The 17,979-nt window shown below is 38.7% G+C and overlaps 1 protein-coding gene across 1 annotated transcript in view; it reads left to right on the top strand.

Annotated features, from left to right (window-relative positions):
• The first annotated feature begins 631 nt into the window (after positions 1-631).
• PRIM2 (DNA primase subunit 2) overlaps positions 632-17,979 on the top strand; it is a 358,287-nt gene continuing 340,939 nt past the window's right edge. Inside the window, exons 1-5 of the mRNA XM_047102680.1 lie at positions 632-696; positions 1,451-1,612; positions 4,559-4,662; positions 7,524-7,603; positions 9,151-9,271. Of these exons, the coding sequence (XP_046958636.1) occupies positions 1,459-1,612; positions 4,559-4,662; positions 7,524-7,603; positions 9,151-9,271 (459 nt within the window). The 5' untranslated portion in view covers positions 632-696; positions 1,451-1,458. The remainder of the gene's footprint in view (positions 697-1,450; positions 1,613-4,558; positions 4,663-7,523; positions 7,604-9,150; positions 9,272-17,979) is intronic.

Raw genomic sequence — 17,979 nt, 5'->3', positions numbered from 1 at the left:
CTCTTCTAATTTCTGTAGGCTCGGAGCTATTTCTGCGTGTGTGCATTCATTCTAATTCCAGTTTTTTTCGGGGCGCTTACTATGCGCGAGGCGTGGAAGGGGAAGAAATGAAGGTACAATCTGTTTTTACTCGGCTTGACGTCCCATAGAAAAATCAAAATATGTACTATATATAGGCTAACTAACGTTCATCTTTTAGCTTCTATTTTCTCATCTGTAAAATGGGGGTAATATCTCAAGGTCGCTGAAAGATTAAGGAAGAAAAGAACAGAACCTCTAATACCGAGCAGTTCCGTAAACGCCTATTCCTCCCTTCCTCCGCTAGCTCCACAGTCCAGCCTGTGGATTAAAGCGCCACACTCTTGGGAATCTGGAAATTCTGCCGATAGCCTTCCAGTTCCCCAATTGCAATCGTCAAAAAGCTACCGGCTGCACATACAGGCCGTGCAGCTTTTAATTTGGAGACACAAACAGTCCTACTTAAAAAACTTTAAGCGGGCAACGTGGATTACACACCCTCAGGAACCGAGGGGCGCCACATTGAGCATGCGCAGGGCGCGCGCTGGGTGGGCGGGAGGTTCGAAGGGCGGGCTTTGTGGTCCAGTCACTTCCGTTTCCGGCCATATATGAACTCTCCCGCCATCTGACAAAAGCGCCTATCGGCGTTTCTGCGTATCGTGTTTGGTGTGGTTGCAGGTAAGAGGATCTTCTGTGGTTTTACCACGGACATTAGTCTTGGTGTTAAGGCTTGCAGGTCGAGAAAGAAGGGAGAGCACTTTGCGAGCCGTGGGAACAGAAGAATGACATCCTGGGGTGGGTGTATTGAGTATTGGTTGGTTGAGGCAGAGACGCAGGTGTCAGCGAGCTGAGGAGAGAACAGCTTCGTCGGAGGAGTGCTCAGGTAGGATTGAGGGGCTTAATTTTTATAGGAGTTTGAGGATGTTTCCTAAAAGGGGTTCGGAAGGACTGGATTAGAAAGACGTGTTCTATTTTCCGGGGTCATAATATAGGAAGTGATGAATTGGACCCGGACCATTAAGTCTCTTCTCTGGAAAGCCAGAATCTACCGCGCTTTCCTCTGAATTTACGATTGCAGCGGGTTTAAAATCTCATCTTAACTCTTGGGACTGTAGAGATCTAAGGACGGTGGTACACAGACCTATAGTGAACTGGCAATATCGCTTGACTTTGACTTTGATGTTGCTGGAAGTTATGACCACCACCTGCGTTTCACCGTGCACACCCCCTCCTTCCCTACAGAATTGTTACAGGTGTGTTGTAGAAAATCTGGAAAATCCAGAAAGACGTATTGCCTCGGGATGACCACTTTAACATTTTATGCATGCCCTTCAGTTTTTTGCTGTGTATGTGGAGTTGTTTTTTACACTTGTTGTTTGTTGTTTTCAACTCCATTTGCCATCCTTTTAACCCTTTTATGTTTCCTTCCAAGATAATGAGATGCAGTTTTCTGGAGGAAATCGGAGAAGACTGAGGTTGGGAGGTGACCAAAGGAATGCTTGCTATCCTCATAGCCTTCAGTTTTACTTGGAGCCACCTTCTGAAAACATATCTTTGATTGAGTTTGAAAGCTTGGCTATTGATAGAGTTAAATGTGAGTGATATTTGAATTAGAATTTATATATTCTTGAGAACTTCACTTATACTTTGTGGAAATGAATGAGGGTAATTTCCTTCATTCAGTTCATTCTCGAAATATTTATTGAGGGTTTGCTATTTACTCTTCAGTGTATATTTATTGAGTGCCACTATATTCTGGGGTGGGGATTTCCAGATGAATAACGTAATTCTCATATTTGTTGAAGCTGTATTCTAGTACGCACATAAAGGCATCCAAAATAATAATCATAATTTAGTATTGTAAGTGCCTTACTAGAGGTAAATAGTAATGCTCTTATTTTTTTTATTAAAAAAGTTTTTTTTATACATTTATTTTTGATACACACAGAGCACAAGTGGGGGAGGGGCAGAGAGAAGGAGACCCAGATTCCGAAGCGGGCTCCACGCTCCAAGCTGTCAGCACAGAGCTGGACGCGGGGCTTGAACTCACAAACCATGCAATCATGACCTGAGTCAAAGGTGGATGCTTAACCGACTGAGCCACCCAGGCGCCCCAAATAGTAATGCTCTTAAATCAGAAGCAGGGGTGACTTAGTTTGATTAAGTAAGACTTCTTAGAGAAGTTGAAGTGTAATCTGGACCTTGAAGGATGAGTAGAAATTTCTGAAAAGAGAAGTAGTTAAAGGTTTTTTCAGTCAAAGATAACAAACTGTACTAAGGCTGGGAGGCAAAAGAGAGAATGTTCTATCTGAGGGAACAGTGACAAGTTCAGAGCAAATGGAGAAGAATGGATAACAAAGGGCATTTTTTTGCCAAGCTAACAGTGTAATATCAGGGTGTAGGCAGGATGTGGCCTACTTATCCTCTGTGTGCTAGTGGAAGAAAGAAATAAGCTAGGCATGAATTGAAACAGAAATAAAAGCAGTGTTTTCTGAGTTTATGTTCCAGGATATCCCTGTGGGAAAATCAGAAGGTAAGGTGAGAAACTGTTCATCATTTTTAGAAGAGCAGAGTGACAACTGCTAATACACAGAGGGGGCACTTAGTGTCTGTTGACTGAAAGAGTGAAGACAAGGGAGAAAAGGGTTTTAGGAACCTTAGCAGTGTCAGATGCTTCATGGAGATTAAGAGGATGATTGAAGAGTGTCCCTTGGATTTGGCACTTAAGGGGCGAGCTAGTAAGTGCCTGAACTAAGGCAGTGACAAGTGGCAGTGTGTAGGCAGGGAGAGATTTAAGGGATACTGAGGAGGTATTCCTGACAGGATTTGGGAGTTGTTTGGATGTGAGGAGTGAGGGGGCCAGTGGGGGTGGCTGAAATTCCAGTCTGGATGGTGTGGTTAGAAACTGTGCTAGTGGAGGGGTGCCTGAGTGGCTCAGTTGGTTAAGCATCCGGCTTTGGCTTGGGTCATGCTGTCATGGTTCATGAGTTCAAGCTCCACATCAGGCTCTGTGCTGACAGCTCAGAGCCTGGAGCCTGCTTCAGATTCTGTGTCTCCCTCTCTCTCTGCCCCTTCCCTGCTTACGTTCTGTCTCTCCCTCTCTCAAACATAAATAAAAATTAAAAAAAAAAAAACTATGCTAGTTGAGATGGGGATGATAGGAAGAGGGGCAGGACTGAGGGGAAGATGATGAGTTTAGTTTGAGATACTGTAATAAGGAGGTACCTGTGGGACATGGATTTATGTTCAGGATTCATTTTTAGTTTTTCATCCTTGAATTACAAAAATGCTTTTTATATTGATGGAAGTAGAATTAATCTGAGAAAGAATTGACAAGGAACCTTTGAACAATATGCATCTAATCAGGACAGTTCACTTGCATCATTGGAGGGCTTTGCTTCTTCACTGTTGTGTCTTCTCCTCTACTTCATCAGGAAAGGAAGGGCTGTTTTTTCTGATGATTCTATGCTGAGTAATTGAAACAAACTAACAGTTCCATAGAAGGGATGCAAACAAGGGTACTTAATTTTTTTTTTCATACCAGCACACTTGCATTCCTCGACAATGGTGGCTCAGTACAACAATGATTATTCCCCACCCTTCACTCTCTGAGAATCCTGGTATTGTGGTATGGGACATGAATATTTTCTGCACATGGATGGAGATTATCTTCTTATAAATTTATATAATTTATATAATGTACTTGCAGAAAATAAAACTATTACAACTTGTTATCTTTTATTTATTTTTTCAAGTTTGTTTTCTTTGAGAGAGAGAGAACACAAGCAGGGGAGGAACAGAGAGAGGAGAGAGAAAATCCCAAGCAAGCTCCTCCCTGTCAATGCAGAGCCCTGATGCAGGGCTAGAGCTCCTGAACCGTGAGATCATGACCTGAGCTGGAATTAAGAGTTGGATGCTTAACTGACTGAGCCATCCAGGTGCCCCTATAACTTATCTTTTAAAAACAAGTAATTATGGAATTGTTCATAGGCTTTGTCTTGGGATTTAGTTTTTAAAAACTATCTTGGGGCGCCTGGATAGCTCAGTCACTTGAGCATCCAACTCTTGATTTCTTTTTTTTTTTTTTTTTTTTTTCAACGTTTATTTATTTTTGGGACAGAGAGAGAGAGACAGAGCATGAACGGGGGAGGGGCAGAGAGAGAGGGAGACACAGAATCGGAAACAGGCTCCAGGCTCTGAGCCATCAGCCCAGAGCCCGACGCGGGGCTCGAACTCACGGACCGCGAGATCGTGACCTGGCTGAAGTCGGACGCTTAACCGACTGCGCCACCCAGGCGCCCCTCCAACTCTTGATTTCACCTCAAGTCATGATCCCAGGATCGTGGGATTAAGCCCTGCGTTGGGCTCTGTGCTGAGCGCAGAGCCTGTTTAAGATTCTCTCTCCCTGTCCCTCTCCTTGTCCCTCCCCCCTTCCCTTTCCCTCTCTGTCCCTCTTCTCTGCTTGTGTGTGTGCTGTCTTCTAAAAAAAAAATCTTGCATTCATACATTTTTCTTTCTTCTGTTTTTAAAAAATTTCTAGTGCTAAAAACAGTCGAAAATCTTGGTGTGAGCCATGTGAAAGGAACCGAGCAATACCAGAGTAAGTTGGAGGCTGAGATAAGAAGGCTCAAGTTTTCCTTCAGAGTAAGTAAACATGGGAAAGAAATGTTTTTCAGTTTGTATATATTTATATACTGAGTCTTGGTTGTGGAAAATATCTTGTATTAGGCACAGGGCTTTTAAAAAGACTAAAATAGCATGGACTGTGCCTGAAGGTATATCTGCAGTCCACTAGGAATGATTGCCATATATAGTCAGACGATTATAATACAGCAGGGTTTCTCAGCCTCGGAACTACTGACATTTGGGCCTGATAATTTCTTGGTGTAGGGACTGTCCTGTGCATTGTAGGGTGCTCAGTAGCATCTCTGGCTTCTACCTGGTATGTATCTCCAGACATTGCCAGATGTACCCTGTGCACCACAGGATGAGTACTGTTTCTAAATATGTGTTCCAGGAACTCCAAGAGCACATAGGATTACCCAGCCCAGCTTGGGAAGGTTTGGGAAGGTGTTAAAGTTCCAGGTAGTGCTGGAACTGAAACTCGATAGATGTGATCAGATTTTTATTTTGGGAAGATAGCAGATTGAGAGGGCCATGTCTGTGGGAGGAAAACCAAGTAGCTTGGACATAATGAGAGTGATTCGAATTGGAGAAAAGGATGAGAGTGATTTGAATTGGAGAAGAGGACTAGTATAATGATATTATGAAGGTAGAATCAAAAGATTTTAGTGACCTTACAGGGAGAAGGTAAAAGAGAGTTATGAATGACACCTTAGGTTTCTGGTTAGGACAACTATGGATGGTGGTAGTGTTTTGAGATGTGACATATAGGAGGAGAAGCAAGTCTTAGAAGGAACATGTTGAGTTCTAGACAAGAATTTGAGGTTCTAGTGGAACTGTGTAGTAGATGATTGGATATGCATATAGCTTGGACTTAAGGCTGGAGTTGGGAGTATGGATTTACGAAGAAGGTTGGAATCATCAGGAGGAGGGAAATATTTGAGTGAGAAGACGATGGAGGACAAGATGTGAAGAATATCAGTACTGAAGGTGAAGTAGAATTGGGGGAGTCTGGGAAGGAGATTGAGAAGGAGCTGCCTGAGAGGTGGGAGATCAGCAGGGATAATAGTGGCATGGTAGCCAAGGAAATTTGGAGTTTCCATAATGATGATTATGATGTAAATACTGATCCCATAGGAATAATAACAGCAAGCATTCATATTATGCTTAGTGTATCCCAGAGTTTGCCCTAAGCACATTACATATATTAATCCATGTAATATAGTTAATAGTCTTATGAAGCAGGTACAATTGTCATCCCTATTTTATAGATAAAGGTACAGAGTTATTGATAGGCTGAGTAACTGGCCCAGGCTTATGAGATGGTAAATGGTGGGGCCAAGATTAGAACTGGACATTTTGTCTCAGGTGATACTCTTAACCACATAATTTCAGAAGCTTAGGCTCATGTAAGATGAGTTGTACGGATAGATGAGTTGTAGATAGAGGCAGAAGCCAAAATGAGGACAGTGTTTGGAGGAGAGAGGTGGGTATAGAATATGTACTCTTTTAAGATGGCTAGCTGAAAAGACGGGAGAAATAGGTCTGAATATAGAAGAATTTGTAGGGAAAAAGAGAGGACACATAACAGGAGACACTTGAACATGCTTATAAGCTGAGTGAAAAAATCTAGAAGAGAGGAAGAGGAGGGGAGCTTAAAGATACTTGGAGAGAGCATTTGATAAATCAAGATCTTTAGGAGCCAAGAGCAGATGGATTGCATGGTTCAGGTTTAGGGATGAGCTTATTCAGGAGGAGGGGGAGATCCTTTGTCCATAGAGATGGAAGGGAAAGTAATACAGTGGATGCACAAGCTTGGAGCTGAAGAAGTTGGCCTGGTGGCCTTTATTTTCTGTAAAGTAAGTGAAGTTCTCTGTTGAGAGAGAAGATGGCGTGGTAGGGAGCTTGGGTCAAGTAGTGAAGACTGAAGCAGCTTTTCTAACAGTGAGGAAAGAGATGATTATGTGTCAAATCTCTGTTCTATTGTTTAATAAGCTTTATGACTCTGGAAAAATTTCAGAACATCCCTGTGCCTCAGTTTCCTCCTTAAAAAAAATTTTTTTTATTAATTTTTATATATTTTTGAGAAAGAGACAGAGTGTGAGCAGGGGAGGGGCAGAAAGAGAGAGGGAGACACAGAATCCAAAGCAGGCTCCAGGCTCTGAGCTGTCAGAGCAGAGCCTGTTGCGTGGCTAAAACTCATGAACCGTGAGATCATGATCTGAGCTGAAGTTGGATGCTTAACTGACTGAGCCACCTAGGCGGTTTCCTCATATTTAAAATAGGGATATAGTAGTGCTTACCTCATGAGAGTTTTTTTTAAAGATTAAGTGAGTTAATAGATTAAACATGCTTACAACAGTGCTGTAAGTGTACCTCATAAATGCTCAAGACATGTTTGCTCTTACTGTGTTGGACTTGAATAAGAATTTCTTGGTGCATAAAAGTCCAGTTCAGGTTAGAGGTTGTGAATTTTTAATATTCCAAATTCTCAGTAATTGTGTATTTTTTTCCCCCAGAAATTCTTAGTGTTTTGGGAATAGGACTGCAGATTTATTTAGAATCTAGGTTTGGCCAGATGGTTAAATGAAGGTTCATGCCGGAGGTGGTGGAAGAGGGGAGAACCCTGGATATATGCTGGGTAAGAAAGAAAGTTAAGAGAGGAGTTGATAGGAAGAGAGTCCAAACCCAGGAGGTTTTGTTTGAGATCAGGTCAGATCTCAGTGTCACTTGTTTGCTAACATAAGTAAAATGGTAATTACATATTATGAAATTTGTTTTTGAAACTTTTATTTTAGCATTGGCTTATATTGACTCCATTTTTCTTTATACCTCTTAACATTCTAATGTGTTTATGTTATTCATGTGTCATTATTTTTAAGGAAAATGTAGAAAATGAATATGAACGCCGAAGAAGAGATCATATTTCTCACTTTATTTTACGCCTTGCTTATTGCCAGTCGTGAGTATACGTTTAGACTCTCATAGTCAAAGCTGCTATCTTGGGTTACAAATTGGTACGTGGGAAGCTGACATGTATTGTACTGCACATAGGAAAACTCAGAATAACATCAGAAGCTGGTGATTCATGGGTTGAACACTGTTGTTGCAAATTGTTTGAAGCCAGTTGTTTACTAAAAAAAATTGTAAAAAATTCTATTGTAAAACTTGCCTGTTGAAACACTTACTAGTTTTATGGGAGAGGCTCTTCATTTGGGATTTGCAATTGTGGGGGTGGGGGGATTTCGGTAAGAAAGAACTTTTTGATCCTGTTTTCTCAGAAAAAAAGTGGCACTATTTATAAGAAATAATACCTCAAACATAGACTTGAATTTAGTACAGGTGTAAGCTATTTTCCCTTTGCTAGTTGGTTTCTTGTAAGTCTACAGTGCCACCCAGAGGGAGAAGGAGTTAGTTGCCTTTTTCTTTTTTTTTTTAAACTGTTTTTTTTTTTTTCTGTACTAATTTTAGCTAAATAATATACTTAGTGTAAGTTTCTTTTCTGTTTCTTTCTGTTAAGAGTCTTATCAAATGAGAATCTTGAATTGTTTAGTATCCCACTTATCCCTGGACAGGTGATCCTATCCACGACCATCTTTGGTTCTGGAGGTTTTCTTTTGTAAAGATGAATGTGCAGTTTATGTAATTTATGCAGTCAATGAATTGCTGACAATCTGTGAAAGTCCCTTTGAGGGGGGGGAACTACATCATATTTTATCTATAGTAGTATAATTATTTTGTGACAATAGTAATAACCATTATGTATTTTATGAATTTATATTTGTTGCTTTTTCAAAAATCAAGATGTAGTTGTGCATATTAAATTTTGTGAAATTATTAACTATAAAGCTGTAAACAAAGTTTACTTTAAGAGTTTATCTGATCATAATCTATTCAGAGATAAAGTGACCTTTAAAAATTTTGGTGTTGGGGCGCCTGGGTGGCTCAGTCAGTTGAGCGTCTGACTTCGGCTCAGGTCATGATCTCCGTTTGTGAGTTCGAGCCCCGCGTCGGGCTCTGTGGTGACAGCTCAGAGCCTGGAGCCTGTTTCAGATTCTGTGTCTCCTTCTCTCTCTGACCCTCCACTGCTCATGCTCTGTCTCTCCCTCCCTGTCAAAAATAAATGTTAAACAAAATTTTTTTGGTGTTGATTTGGCACTGATGAAACCACCTTAGACTGAAGGAATACCCCATTTTCTGATGTGAATGACCGTTTTGCAGTTAAATGCAATGAACTGTTGGATAATCAGCTAGGCTCAAGGTATTCTGTATTTAATTCTATATTCATAATACCTCTCCCAATGTTCACATCCTTGAAGATTGTGGTATGTGCTCTGTATACTGTTTATCATAATAGACGACATGTGTGCTTTTAACTTCTGTCTGTTGGCATCTTGCTCATATTTGAGTTTTATTTCATAAAAATTTCTTGATTTAATAATCCATGGACTTTTAAAATAATCAGTGGACTTTTCATTTATACTTATCATTTCTCTGTTTTGATTTCAGTGAGGATCTTAGACGCTGGTTCATTCAACAAGAAATGGATCTCCTTCGATTTCGATTCAGTATTTTACCCAAAGACAAGATTCAAAGTTTCTTAAAGGATAGCCATTTGCATTTTGAGGCCGTGAGTATGGTTTTGTAGCCATTTTCAGTTGTTTTCACCATTCATCCCTTCCCATTCACCTTAAGTGCGAGTATTAATGTGAGGTGTTTTTTCTGTTTACATTTTCTTAAGTACTTGCCTGAAAGAATAGCTATTGGCTTTGCACAGCAATGAAACTTTGCCTTTCCGTGACTAGAAGAAAAGGGACTCCTTAGTACCGAAATTTCGCATTTAGTTGCTTTATTAAATATGTGGCTTGTGAAAGCACAAGAAGGTTTAATTTATAAGAGTTCATCTTTAATTTTCTAGGCTGAAAATTTAAAGCTAATAATATACATTAAAGAGAATAGAGAGGTGGTAGTATTTACTTCTAATGATGATGTTTAATTTAGGCTTTATTTGAAAAGTCAGTTGTCAGTAGAATCTCTGAATAGTTATTCTGCAGATATATGTAATTTACGTATCATAACTATATATTAAAGAAGAAATGTCTGGGATATATTTAGCAGGTATAAGTATTGTGGGTGGAAATAGGATTTATGTCTTTTAGGTGGATCTGTGTTGTAGTGGGAAGGCTGAAAAATTCTGTTTTGGAAGACTTAGACTCAGATGGTAGTAGCATTGGGTGAGTCTTGATTTTGATGTTAGAGTGAGTAACTTAAAGCCAAATAAAGTAGCAGTTGGAGTGAAATACATGGTCCTGTCTGAGAAGTGGAAAATGTACCTACTGTATACAGGAACACTGTTGGTTATTGAAGTTGGTGGAAAGAAATAGCATGAAGGGAAGTAAACATTTGATAGACGTTTAGTGTTTAGCATGTGCTAGGGAAGCACTTTCAAATTTCTCTCCCTTCTCATAAGAGGTCAGTGAGATTTCTAAATAACATCTATGTGGGCATAGAAGAGTGTCAAGCTCAGATCATCTGACCCAAGCCCCATGCTTTTTTTCCCTTTGTTTTAACTTATATCCTTAGTGAAGTCCATTATTGCTAATTCAATTACAGTTACTTTATCCTTTCATGATAAAAATAGTGTATATTTTCCTGTGGAAATGAATAGAAGAGTGTCTTTGAGAAGATCTATTTTTTATAGATGTGTCTATGGTGTCTCCATGTATTGTCACATGTAATTTTTTAAAGCAAAAACCATGTTTCTTTTAAAAAACTTTAAAATTTGGGGTGCTTGGCTGACTCAGGCAGTTGAGCATCCGACTCTTGGTTTTGGGTCAGGTCATGATTTCACAGTTCATGAGATTGAGCTCTGCATTGGGCTCTGTGCTGACAGTGTGGAGCCTGTTTGGGAAACTCACTCTCCCTTTCTCTCTGCGCCTCCTTTACACGTGTGCGCGCGCGCTCTCTCCCCCTCTCTCAAAATATTAAAAAAAAAAAACAACTTTAAAATTTAAGTGTAACACACACAGAAAAGTGCACAGATTGTAATTGTATAGCTCTGTGAAGTATCACAAAGTGAACATTAACAGAGTTAAGAAATAGAATGTTCCTCTCACCTGTGCACCTTATGCGTCCTCCCATTCACTATCTCCTATCTTCCACCGAAAATTAGCCACTGTCTGACTCTTAATATCACAAGTTAATTCTGACTATTTTTTGGACTTTATATAAATGGTATTATATAGTATGTTTTTCTTTGCCAGCTTTATCGAGACCTAATTGACATATAACATTTTGTAAGTTTCAGGTGTCAGATGTGATGATTTGATACATGTATGCCTTGTGAAATGTTTTACCACAGTAAGGCTAGTTAACACATCCTTCACCTCACATAATTACCATTTTGTTGTGGTTATGGTGAGAACATGTAAAATTTACTCACATAGCAACTTTTCAGTTATATAATATAGTATTGTTAACTATATCCATCATTCTACTGGAAGTTTGCCCTCTTTTTTTTTTTTTTTTTGATTTAACTTTATTTTTTATTTTTTAAAATGTACATCCAAATTAGTATATAGTGAAGCAATGATTTCAGTAGATTCCTTAATGCCCCTTACCCATTTAGCCCATCCCCCCTCCCAGAACCCCTCCAGCAACCCTCAGTTCTCCATATTTATGAGTCTCTTCTGTTTTGTCTCCCTCCCTGTTTTTATATTATTTCTATTTCCCTTCCCTTATGTTCATCTGTTTTGTCTCTTAAAGTCCTCATATGAGTGAAGTCATATGATTTTTGTCTTTCTCTGGCTAATTTCACTTAGCATAATACCCTCCAGTTCCATCCACGTAGTTGCAGTTGGCAAGATTTCATTCTTTTTGATTGCCGAGTAATACTCCACTGTATATATATACCACATCTTCTTTATCCATTCATCCATCGATGGACATTTGGGCTCTTTCCATACTTTGGCTATTGTTGATAGTGCTGCTATAAACATTGGGGTGCATGTGTCCCTTTCAAACAGCATACCTGTATCCCTTGGATAAATGCCTAGTAGTACAATTGCTGGGTTGTAGGGTAGTTCTATTTTTAGTTTTCTGAGGAACCTCCATACTGTTTTCCAGAGTGGCTGCACCAGCTTGCAATCCTACCAACAATGCAGAAGAGATCCTCCTTCTTCTCATCCTCACCAACATCTGTTGTTGCCTGAGTTGTTAATGTTAGCCATTCTGACAGGTGTCAGGTGATATCTCATTGTGGTTTTGATTTGTATTTCCCTGATGATGAGTGATGTTGAGCATTTTTTCATGTGTCAGTTGACCATCTGGATGTCTTCTTTGGAGAAGTGTCTCTTCATGTCTTTTGCCCATTTCTTCACTGGATTATTTGGTTTTTGGGTGTTGAGTTTGATCAGTTCTTTATAGATGTTGGATAGTAACCCTTTATCTGATATGTCATTTGTAAATATCTTCTCCCATTCTCACGGTTGCCTTTTAGTTTTACTGATGGTTTCCTTTGCTGTGCAGAAGATTTTTATTTTGATGAGGTCCCAGTAAGTTTATTTTTGCTTTTGTTTCCCTTGCCTCCGGAGATGTGTTGAGTAAGAAGTTGCCGCGGCCAAGATCAAAGAGGTTTTGCCTGCTTTCTCCTCGAGGATTTTGATGGCTTCCTGTCTTACGTTGAGGTCTTTCATCCATTTTGAGTTTATTTTTGTGTATGGTGTAAGAAAGTGGTCCAGGTTCCTTCTGCATGTCGCTGTCCAGTTTTCCCAGCACCACTTGCTGAAGAGACTGTCTTTATTCCATTGGATATTCTTTCCTGCTTTGTCAGAGATTAGTTGGCCATACGTTTGTGGGTCCATTTCTGGGTTCTCTGTTCCATTGATCTGAGTGTTCATGTGCCAGTACCATACTGTCTTGATGATTACAGCTTTGTAGTATAGCTTGAAGTCTGAGACTGTGATGCCTCCTGCTTTGGTTTTCTTTTTCAAGATTGCTTTGGCTATTTGGGGTCTTTTCTGGTTCCATACAAATTTTAGGATTATTTGTTCTAGCTCTCTGAAGAATGTTGGTAGGGATTGACTGGGATTGCATTGAATATGTAGATTGCCTTGGGTAGTATCGACATTTTAACAATATTTGTTCCTCCTATCCAGGAGCATGGAATCTTTTTCCATTTTTTTGTGTGTTCTTCAGTTTCTTTCATAAGCTTTCTATAGTTTTCAGCGTTACCGGTTTTTCACCTCTTCGGTTAGATTTATTCCTAGGTATTTTATGGTTTTTTGTGTAACCGTAAATGGGATCGATTCCTTGATTTCTCTTCTGTTGCTTCATTGTTGGTGTATAAGAATGCATTTTTTTTTTTAATGACCGAATAGTTCATTGTATAATATACCACATCTTTTTATCTATTCATCTATGGGTGAACACTGGCATTGCTTTCATATCTTGGGTATTTTGAATAATGGTTTGTTTAGCACAATATTTTAAAGTTTCATCCGTGTTGTAGCCTATATCAATATTTCATTCCTTTTTATTGTCAAATGATACTTCTCTGTTCAGCAGTTGATGGACATTTGGGTTTCTACATTTTGGCTAATAGGAATGATGCTGTAGTGAGTATTTGTGTACAAGTTTTTTTTTGTGGATGTCTTTTTTATTTTATGTATATATCTGGGAGTGGAATTACTAGGTTGTAGGGTAATTAATTCTGTGCTTAGGCTTTTGAGGAACTGACGAACTTTTTCAAAGTGGCTGCACTATTTTACATCTTAGCGGTATATGATGGTTTCACTTTCTCCACCATTGTCATCCACAGTTGTTTTTGAATGTAGCCATCCTAGTGGATGTGAAATGATAACATAACACTGGTTTTGATTTGCATTTCTCTAATGACACATGATGTTGAGCATCTTTTCATGTGCTTATTGGTTAATTTGTATATCCTTGGAATGTCTTTTCAAATCCTTTGTACATTTTTTAATTGAGTCCTCTTTTTATTGTTGAGTGTTAATTCTTTACATATTCTGGATACAAGTCCATTATAAGATCTATGATTTACAAATATTTTCTCCTATGCTTAGGATTGTCATTTCATTTTTTTTTTTTTTTTTTAAATTTTTTTTTCCAACGTTTTTATTTATTTTTGGGACAGAGAGAGACAGAGCATGAACGGGGGAGGGGCAGAGAGAGAGGGAGACACAGAATCGGAAACAGGCTCCAGGCTCTGAGCCATCAGCCCAGAGCCTGACGCGGGGCTCGAACTCACGGACCGCGAGATCGTGACCTGGCTGAAGTCGGACGCCCAACCGACTGCGCCACCCAGGCGCCCCAAGATTGTCATTTCATTTTGATGGTTATCTTTTGCAACACAAAAGTTATTAATTTATGTTAAGTCTCGTCTGTTTTTTTCTTTTGTACTGTTGATGTCAGATCTAAGAAGGCTTTGTCTAAAGGAAGGTCATGAAGATTTACTCCTCTGGCTTTCTCTACGAGTTTTATAATTTTAGTTTTTATATTTGGGTCTGTGGTCCATTTTGAGTTAATTTTTGTATATGATATGAAGTAGGAGTCCCAACTTCATTTTTTTTGCATGTGGATATCCAGTTGTTCTAGCATCATTTGTTGAAACAGCTGTTCTTTCCTCACCAAATTGTTACTCTTGACTATAAGTTGGTTTATTTCTGGACTCTTAATTTTATTTCTTGGAGCTGTATGCTTATCATTGTGGCAGTACTATTGTGGTCTTGAATGTTGACTACTGTAGCTTTGTAGTAAGATTCGAAATTGAGAAGTAGGAGAATTAAATGAATTTTATTCTTTTTTCAAGATTATTTTAGTTATTCTGGTTCCTTGTATTTTCTTAAGAATTTTAGGATTTACTTACCACTTTCTACAGATAAATCAGCTAGGATTCAGACTAGGATTGCAGAGAATATGTAGATCAATTTGGGGAGTATTGCCATCTGAATATTAAGTGTTATTCATGAACATGGGATGTTTTTTATTTTATTTTTAAATTATTTTTTAAAATTTTATTATAGAGAGATAGAGTGCAAGTGGAAGAGAGGGGCAGAAGGAGAGAGAGGGAGAATCCCAAGCAGGCACCATGCTCATCATGGAGCCCAATGTGGGGCTCGATTCCATGTCTCTGGGATCATGACCTGAGCTGAAATCAAGTTGGATGCTCAACTAACCGAGCCCACCTAGGCACCTTCCGTCCTTTATTTCTTAAGGTTTTCTTTAATTTTTCTCAACAAGATTGAGTACTATATTTGTTAAATTTATACCTAAGTATTTTATTCTTTAATGTCATTGTAAGTGGAGTTATTTTCTTTATTTCATTTTTGGAATGTTTCTTGCTAGTGTATAGAAGTCCAGTTGATTTTTGCATGTTGATCTTATATCCTGCAACCTATGGAACTCTGTTAGTACTAATCGGTTTTAGTGGATTCCTTAGGAGGTTATGTCTCACAAATAGAGATAATCTTACTCCTTACTTTCCAATCTGGAGGCTTTTTATTTCTCCATTTTTGATTAATTTCCCTAGCTAGAATCTCCAATGTAATGTTGAATAGAAGTGGCAGTAGTGGACACCCATCTTGTTCCTCATTTTAGAGGGAAAGCATTCAGTCTTTTAGCATGACCTATGATATTGGATATATGATTTCTGTAGATGCCCTTTATCAGATTGAGAAAATTTCCTTCTAATTGTAATTGAGCATTCTCATCATGAAAGGGTATTGGATTTTGTCATGTGCTTTTTCTCCACCTGTTGAGATTATCTTAGGGATTTGTCCTTTATTAATATCGTGTGTTGCATTAATTGGTTTTTGGATGTTAAACCAATCTTGCTGGGATATTCGTGGGATAAATCCCCCTTGATTATTCTGTATGATTCTTTTTATATGTTGCTGGATTTGATTTGCTAGTATTTTGTGGAGGATTTTTGTGTTTATCGATAAAGGATGTGGGTTTGTAGTTTTCTTGTGATGTCATTGTCTTATTTTGGTATCACGGTAATATTGGTCTTATATAATGAGTTTGTAAAACTATTTCCTGCTCTTGTGGTTTTTTTGGACGAGGTTGTCAAGGATTGGTGTTAATTTTACTTTAAACATTTGGTAGAATTTAACCAGTGAATCTTTCTGGGCTTATGCTTCTCTTTGTGGGGTGCTTTAAAATTACTAATTCACTCTTATTATAAATCTATTCAAATTTTCTATTTCTTCTTGAGTCAGTTTTGGTAATTTGTGTTTTCTAGGAATTTGTCCATTTAAGTTATCTAATTGATGTGTACACTTGTTCATAGTATTTTCTTACAATCCTTTTTTTTTTTTTTTTAATTTTTTTTTTTTAATGTTTATTTATTTTGGGGACAGAGAGAGACACAGCATGAATGGGGGAGGGGCAGAGAGAGAGGGAGACACAGAATCGGAAGCAGGCTCCAGGCTCTGAGCCATCAGCCCAGAGCCTGACGCGGGGCTCGAACTCACGGACCGCGAGATCGTGACCTGGCTGAAGTCGGACGCTTAACCGACTGCGCCACCCAGGCGCCCCTACAATCCTTTTTTTAAAAAAAAATAGAGATATAATTAACATCTGATGTTAGTTTCAGTGATCCTTTTTATTTCTATACGGTTGGTAATGATCTCATTTTTTCATTTAAGTCGTTTTTGTTTTTTTTTTTTTTTTGTCATTGAATTTGAGGTTTGTCAATTTTTTGGATCTTTTCAAATTACTGTCTTTTGGTTTTGTTAATTTTTCTCTACTGTGTTTCTATTCTTGTGTGTTTAATTTTTGTTATTATCACTTATTAATCTTTATTATTTCCTTCCGTTTGCTTTGGGTTTAGTTTGCTCTTCTAGTTTCTTAAGGTCAAAGTTTAGGTTACTGATTTGAGTTTTTTTTTTTTTTTTCTTTCTCATTTTTAATGTAGGCATTTATAGCCAAAACTTCCCTCTGAACACGGCCTTAGATGCATTCCGTGAGTTTTGGCTATGTCATGTTTCGTTTTCATTCATTTGAAAGTATTTCCTTGTTTGTTCTTTGACTTACTGGTTATTTTGAGTGTTAATTACTATGTATTTTTGAAGTTTCTAAACTTGCTGCTGTTACTGATTTTTAACGTAATTTCATTTTAGTCTGAGAACATATTTTGTATGACTTCAGTCCTTTTAAATTATTGAGACTTTTTTTTTTCTTTTGTTGTGGTGGTAATGGAAATAAATATGTTGTGTTTAGCCAGAGGCCTTAATGACCTCAGTAATTATAGTTTTAAATTTAGGGAACAAAGGTGAAGTTTTTGAATGTTTTATTAATAGTGGTCAATAGTCCAGACTCTGGTGTTGTATTTGTTTAGTTTGAGTTTTCTCTCTGGCACACATCAGTGTTGGGAAAACACCTCCAAGGGTCTCTTCTGATCCTACATATCTTGCTTGGTATGTCATGAAAACATGGTCATGATCACTCTTTACCAGGCCATTTCTCACAGCTGTGATTTTAGTAAGCAGCCTTGAGGGATGAAGAAATATCTTCCTGGTATATAGAGGAGGCTTGCTTACTGCCTGCTACAAAGTTGATTGTTTCTCTGTGTTCCCTTGTAGTGCAAACCTACTCTACTTGACCATTCATCTGGACTATGTCATGTTGCCCCCCAGGAACTTAGGGTTAAGGAGAATGACACATGTTGGCTCTCTTGCTGCTTCTTGTGATAGGAGTAATAAAGTTCTTTGTCTCTAATGCAGGAGTCTGTGTCTTCTGTCAGCATCCATTAAACAGTAGTAGGCTAACTTTTGACTTACAGGTAGCATAAAATTCAATCCCAGACTTGACAATCAGCTATGTGATTTAGAGTAAATTTTCTTTTCTCTTCTTCTCTTTTCTTTTCTTTTTTTTTTTTTTAAATGTTTTATATATTTTTGAGAGAGAGAGAGAGAGAGAGAGAGAGAGACAGACCATGAGCAGGGGAGGGGCAGAGAGAGAGGAAGACACAGAAACTGAAGCAGGTTCCAGGCTCTGAGCTGTCAGCATGGAGCCTGACGTGGGGCTCGAACCCATGAACCATGAGATCATGACCTGAGCTGAAGTCAGATGCTTAACCACCTGAGCCACCCAGGGGCCCCTTAGAGTAAATTTTCTAATCTGTATTTGTTTCCTCATTAAAAAAAATTTTTTTACGTTTGAGAGAGAGACAGAGCATGAGGGGGGAGGGACAGGGAGAGAGGAAGACACAGAATTTGAAGCAGTCTCCAGGCTCTGAGCTGTAAGCACAGAACCCAACACAGGGCTTGAACTCATGAACCGCAAGATCATAACCTGAGCTGAAGTCAGATGCTT

This window comes from Lynx rufus, unplaced genomic scaffold (genome assembly GCF_022079265.1).
Source record: "Lynx rufus isolate CCGP_SWC_20201006 ecotype Redwood Valley unplaced genomic scaffold, mLynRuf1.p SCAF_6, whole genome shotgun sequence".
NCBI classification, from domain to species: domain Eukaryota; kingdom Metazoa; phylum Chordata; class Mammalia; order Carnivora; family Felidae; genus Lynx; species Lynx rufus.
The sequence above is the reverse complement of the archived record's forward strand: the minus strand, read 5'-3'. Positions and strand labels throughout refer to the sequence as shown.